Source organism: Aspergillus ibericus (genome assembly GCF_003184845.1).
Source record: "Aspergillus ibericus CBS 121593 unplaced genomic scaffold BO80scaffold_103, whole genome shotgun sequence".
Classification (NCBI taxonomy): Eukaryota; Fungi; Ascomycota; class Eurotiomycetes; order Eurotiales; family Aspergillaceae; genus Aspergillus; species Aspergillus ibericus.
The window spans coordinates 11,724-15,990 of record NW_020292201.1 but is presented as its reverse complement, the minus strand read 5'-3'; the positions used below and the strand labels follow the sequence as shown (position 1 = coordinate 15,990).

Sequence of the window (4,267 nt, the reverse complement as noted above, 5' to 3'; positions counted from 1 at the left end):
GGTTGGGCGGAGGTGAGGGGGAAGAGGCGGGGGAGGTAACTTACGTTCCATGCGGGTGTGCCGTAGTAATCTTGGGCGGCGTTGTGCCAGCCTTCGCCGTGGCGGCCTAAGAAGAGCACTTTGTAGTCGACATTGGATGGGGCTTGGTGGTTCAGCTCGACAACTTGGCGGTAGAAGCGTTCCCATTGGGTGAGGTCATTGTGGTGGTGTTTCTTGTCGGCAGGATATGTCCGGTTGATGAGTCCGAAGTTGGTGGTGGTCTGGGATGATTAGCGGTCACCGGTCTGGATCCGTTGGCATGCAGGGCTTGGGGGGGATGAACTTACGAAGTCAAACGTGGACGCATCGGTGGACTCCTCATCCTGCAGGAAATAACCAGTGACGGTGGTATAGTTGATGTAGGAGGCCTGCGTGGTGGCTGCAAGAGCCAGCGCAAGAGGCGCGACACTGGAGAGCTTCATGATGGATCAAGGAGAGTCACCCGACCTGGCCTGGCTTGAAGATGCTTCCAGCTGGCAATACCCTCAGGGAAAACATGGCTGGATGGCCACGTTATATAGCCCGAGAGCCGGATGGGACACTCGGATGACATCTTGGCAGTGGACAAGCAGGAGATTTGCCGACCTCGATGGCGTCGCCGGCCGACCCTCTGCAGGCCTACCAGCGCCGCACGTGCAGGGGTCGGCGGAGAAGCTAGCCGACTCCAGAGGAATCGCACCAGCCTAGCCAGCCGACAAGCAACCGAAATGACGACGAATTAATCAATCGAAAGGCGCCCAAAAATTCCAGTGGATAGAAACGAGGGACAGGGCGATGCTTCCCAGTCATCGCCCTTCGCCCCCCTATTAGATGTATTATAGTAAGTAGGTGGTAGTGGTAGTAGTAGTAGTAGTAATAGTAGTAGATAGGGGACCAAAAAACAGTGCCTCCAGTAAGTCCCAGACAAGCAAAATATCAAGCAGTCGCTTCCCAAAGCCCACATGCTATATCCAAGAAAAAAAGACAGTATTCAACAAATCAAGCCCAACCCCTGAGGAGAACCGAATCGCAGACCGGAGCAGACGCCAAGAAAGAGACACCGACACGAATGCATGGAAAACAACACGAGCCCGGGGATATAGATCGGAGTCCCACGTGAAACAACAGTGATAATGCCAAGAAGAGCAAGGTCCACACAGAATATTAGACCGCGGTCGAAAAAGCCGCGGAGGGATAAAACGGCAGAGGGGTTATATTACAGGCCCACCGAGAAACATTTGACTGGCGAAAGGAAGGTTACGTGCACGCACTAGATGAATTGGCGTTCCTGCGTGGTTTTCAAAAGTCGTTCGGAGTTTGGTTGTTGGTGAAGGTATAAGCTTTAGGCTTCTGAGACGGAAGCTGCTGGGCAACAAATCGGTGAGCTTCCTGCTGCTCCGGAAACTCGTAGATGTGGAACTCGGTATGCTTCAAATCGCCACTGAAGGCGGCCGACGTCGGCATATCGACGTCACTTGTGGAATACACCAGGGACGGAGACCCCGTCACGGGCACATGGTCGGCTCCATGCTCCATAGCCTGCTCATACGACATCGCGGACAGATCCGCCTGTGGAAGTTGACAGGGGCTCTGGAAGGATGCTTCCGGAGAGGGCATTGACGTGGCATCAGTCCAGCTTCTGCCCGTCAGGGGCCCGTCGCATGCGGCATAATCAGCAAATGACGTGTAATGAGCAGGAGCAGACATCGGAGGAGCGACACCCTGGTAGGGGTAGGAAGAAAGGACATCCACGGCCAAGGGGGTAGCCGGAGGTGATGCGATATTGATCTGCATCGGCTGTGTGGTAGGAAACAATTGGCTGGATGGTTGTGCCGACAGACAGTACCCACCATCGCTGGGAGTAGTCGGGAGCAGATGATGCAGATCCTCCGGGGTCAAGGGTGTTGGTGGCGCCAACCCCCCTGTCGTGACAGCGGGTTGCAGCATGGATGTCATATCAGCCTTGGAGCTCAGAGCCCCGGCTTCAGCGAAAGTCGACAAGTTGAGAGGTGAACGCTGAGCGGCGGACGCCTTCCTCACACCCGCGTAGCGGGAGTTGAGGCCCTGTGCCGACTTGGACTGTCGCACGCCATGGCTGGCGCTGTAACTGGGGAGCCTTGTTGTCGGTGACATGGTGGATGCACCCGTCAACATGGAAGATGATCTCGAGGTGCCAATGGCAGCCGGCCTCGGCCGCTTTCTGCGGGCCGCGAGGTCAAGTTCCTTGCCATGTTCTTTCCAAGAGGTCTGGTCGCTTCCATTCACAAGCTGTGAGATGCTGGTGGGGGTATTGATGCCAATTCCTTCGAGGGTATCAGCCAGCTCATCAGACGAGCCTCGTCTAGACAACGACAGCTCTGTGTGTAGAGGATATTGCACAGCATTATAAGAAACCTCTGCATCACTGGCCGAACGGTACTCAGAGAGGGGCTTTGTCGACGCATGGATATGGTGTGTCCAATCTTCGTTCTGGGAGGGGTGAAACTGTACGCTCTGCATGGAGTCGTGGGCGGCATTGTCATGGTGAGTACCGTCCAGACCGGGAATAGTCATAGACTCCCCCGCGGTCACATACCCAAGGGCATCCTGGGGGCTTTGCGACGAGGTCCATGAGATAGCGTTTTGCGAGAAGGAAGTGCTAAGGTCACCCGGTCCATGCCTGCTACTATCGTGGCTGCTGCAGCGATTGTTTGCTGAGAACGTTGTGGTCGGGGACACTGAGCCATCCACACTGGGTGACTGGCTATTTTCACCATCCTGGCCATAACGATCACGGGCAGCCACAGCGGCATTCAACGCTCTTTGCAAGGAAGCAAAGGTAGCCTCACGTGCCGACTCGCTTCTCGTCTTCTGGTGCTTGGGGCGGGAGGACGAAGGAGCTGGAGTTTTTGTGCGCTCGCCAGCGTTCTCCACTGATTGTTTGGGGGTATCTTTATCGGTCTCATCTTTCGAGTCTTTGGTGTCTTCCTTCGTCTCTGGGCTCTCCGAAGACTCTGACTTGCCTCGAGCGGCCTCTTCAGCTTCGGCCTTGGCCTTCTGCATCCTCTCGAACTCCTCTTGCCTCTTCTGTTGCTTGGCCTTAGCCCGTCGGTTCTGGAACCAGTTCTGCAAACATCATTAGTGTACTGGACACGGGATACTCTCTGTGGGCCAGAGTATAACTCACAGCAACTCGTGGCAGACTCAGGTTGGTCTGAGCGGCCAATTGGCGCTTGACGTTGCTACTGGGCTTGGGGTGAGCCTGAAATTGGGCCTCCAAGGTCTCAACTTGCTCTTTCGTCAACCTTGGGCGGGAGAGGTTCTCTGCATATTCTTCGTAGTCCATGATGGGTTGGTGGTAGAAGTCGACCATGTCAAAGGGCGGGTGAGGGTAGAGGTAGCCATCCATTGGATGTATCATGGATGGATGAGCCATTGTCGGGTCGAAGGCAACCGGCTGTTCCATGGGAACGGCCGCATGGCCAGTGAATGCGTAGGGATGGTGGAGGTAATTCATGGTGATAGTTGTAGTATAGAGGTGGCAGAGAGAGAGAGAAGGGGGAGGAGAGTATGAACTGTCGGCGCGGTGCGGTGTGATGAGGTGCTAGGTGCGGTGAGATGAGGCGAGAAAGGATTCGAAGGTACTGGACCAGTTGCTGCCAACAACCCGCAGCTGTGATGAGACAGCTCTAGACCATTGAACGATAGGATCACAGAGGAGGGTTGCTTGAAGTCAAGCTAGGAGGAGGGGGCGGGAAGATAAGGACTTAAAGCAGGAGGAGGGAAGGGATTAAGGCGGCGGTAGGGAATGACGGGACTGAAGTAGGCAGGGCTGTCTGGTTGTATACTTGCGGCCGGGTGGAGATGCCCAGGGAAAAGGAAATGCGATGTAGCAATGAGAGTGAGAGAAAGAGAGAGGGGAACGAAGGGCAGGATCAAGGAAGGTATAAGTCCGACAACAAGACCGAATAGGACAACACAGAAAAGGAAAAAGAAGGAACGACTGGACTAAGCTGACAGGGAAAAAGCAAGAAAAAGGGAAAATGGTAGAGAGTGGACGAAACGGGAAAAGGAGAGTAGGAGGTGAAGGAGAGACTGAGCAACGAGCGAATGTGAGAGTGAGAGTGAGTAGTAGTAGTGAGAGAGAGAGAGAGAGGAAAAGGACAAAAGGGAAAAAAACAAAAAAAAAAAGAAGAGGACCCAGAAGGATTGACAGTCAGTCACAGACACTCTGAGGGTTGAGGGACTGGATTTCGGGGGGGGCTCGCTG

General features: G+C 54.7%; 2 protein-coding genes across 2 annotated transcripts; both read right to left on the bottom strand.

The window, feature by feature from the left end:
- Positions 1-44: 44 nt before the first annotated feature.
- BO80DRAFT_450778 (uncharacterized protein) lies at positions 45-461 on the bottom strand (the record flags this gene model as incomplete). The annotated part of the gene is made up of 2 exons (XM_025721841.1): positions 45-260; positions 327-461. Coding segments are annotated over 2 exons (351 nt in total), but the record flags the coding sequence as incomplete, so codon positions are not given.
- Positions 462-1,149: 688 nt separating this feature from the next.
- BO80DRAFT_18227 (uncharacterized protein) lies at positions 1,150-3,759 on the bottom strand. Its single transcript, XM_025714031.1, has 2 exons — positions 3,185-3,759; positions 1,150-3,123 (listed from the first exon to the last, which is right to left on the bottom strand). The coding sequence occupies exons 1-2, from the start codon at positions 3,512-3,514 to the stop codon at positions 1,318-1,320; spliced, it is 2,136 nt and encodes a 711-aa protein (XP_025569131.1). The 5' UTR covers positions 3,515-3,759; the 3' UTR covers positions 1,150-1,317.
- Between the last annotated feature and the right edge of the window lie 508 nt (positions 3,760-4,267).

Bases quoted from the DNA above. Each gene is read 5' to 3' on its own strand.
- BO80DRAFT_18227 (XM_025714031.1), bottom strand. From the start codon at position 3,514: ATGAATTACCTCCACCATCCCTACGCATTCACTGGCCATGCGGCCGTT. The intron at 3,124-3,184 runs GTGAGTTATACT...TGATGTTTGCAG, and splicing joins TGAGTCTGCCACGAGTTGCT to AACTGGTTCCAGAACCGACG.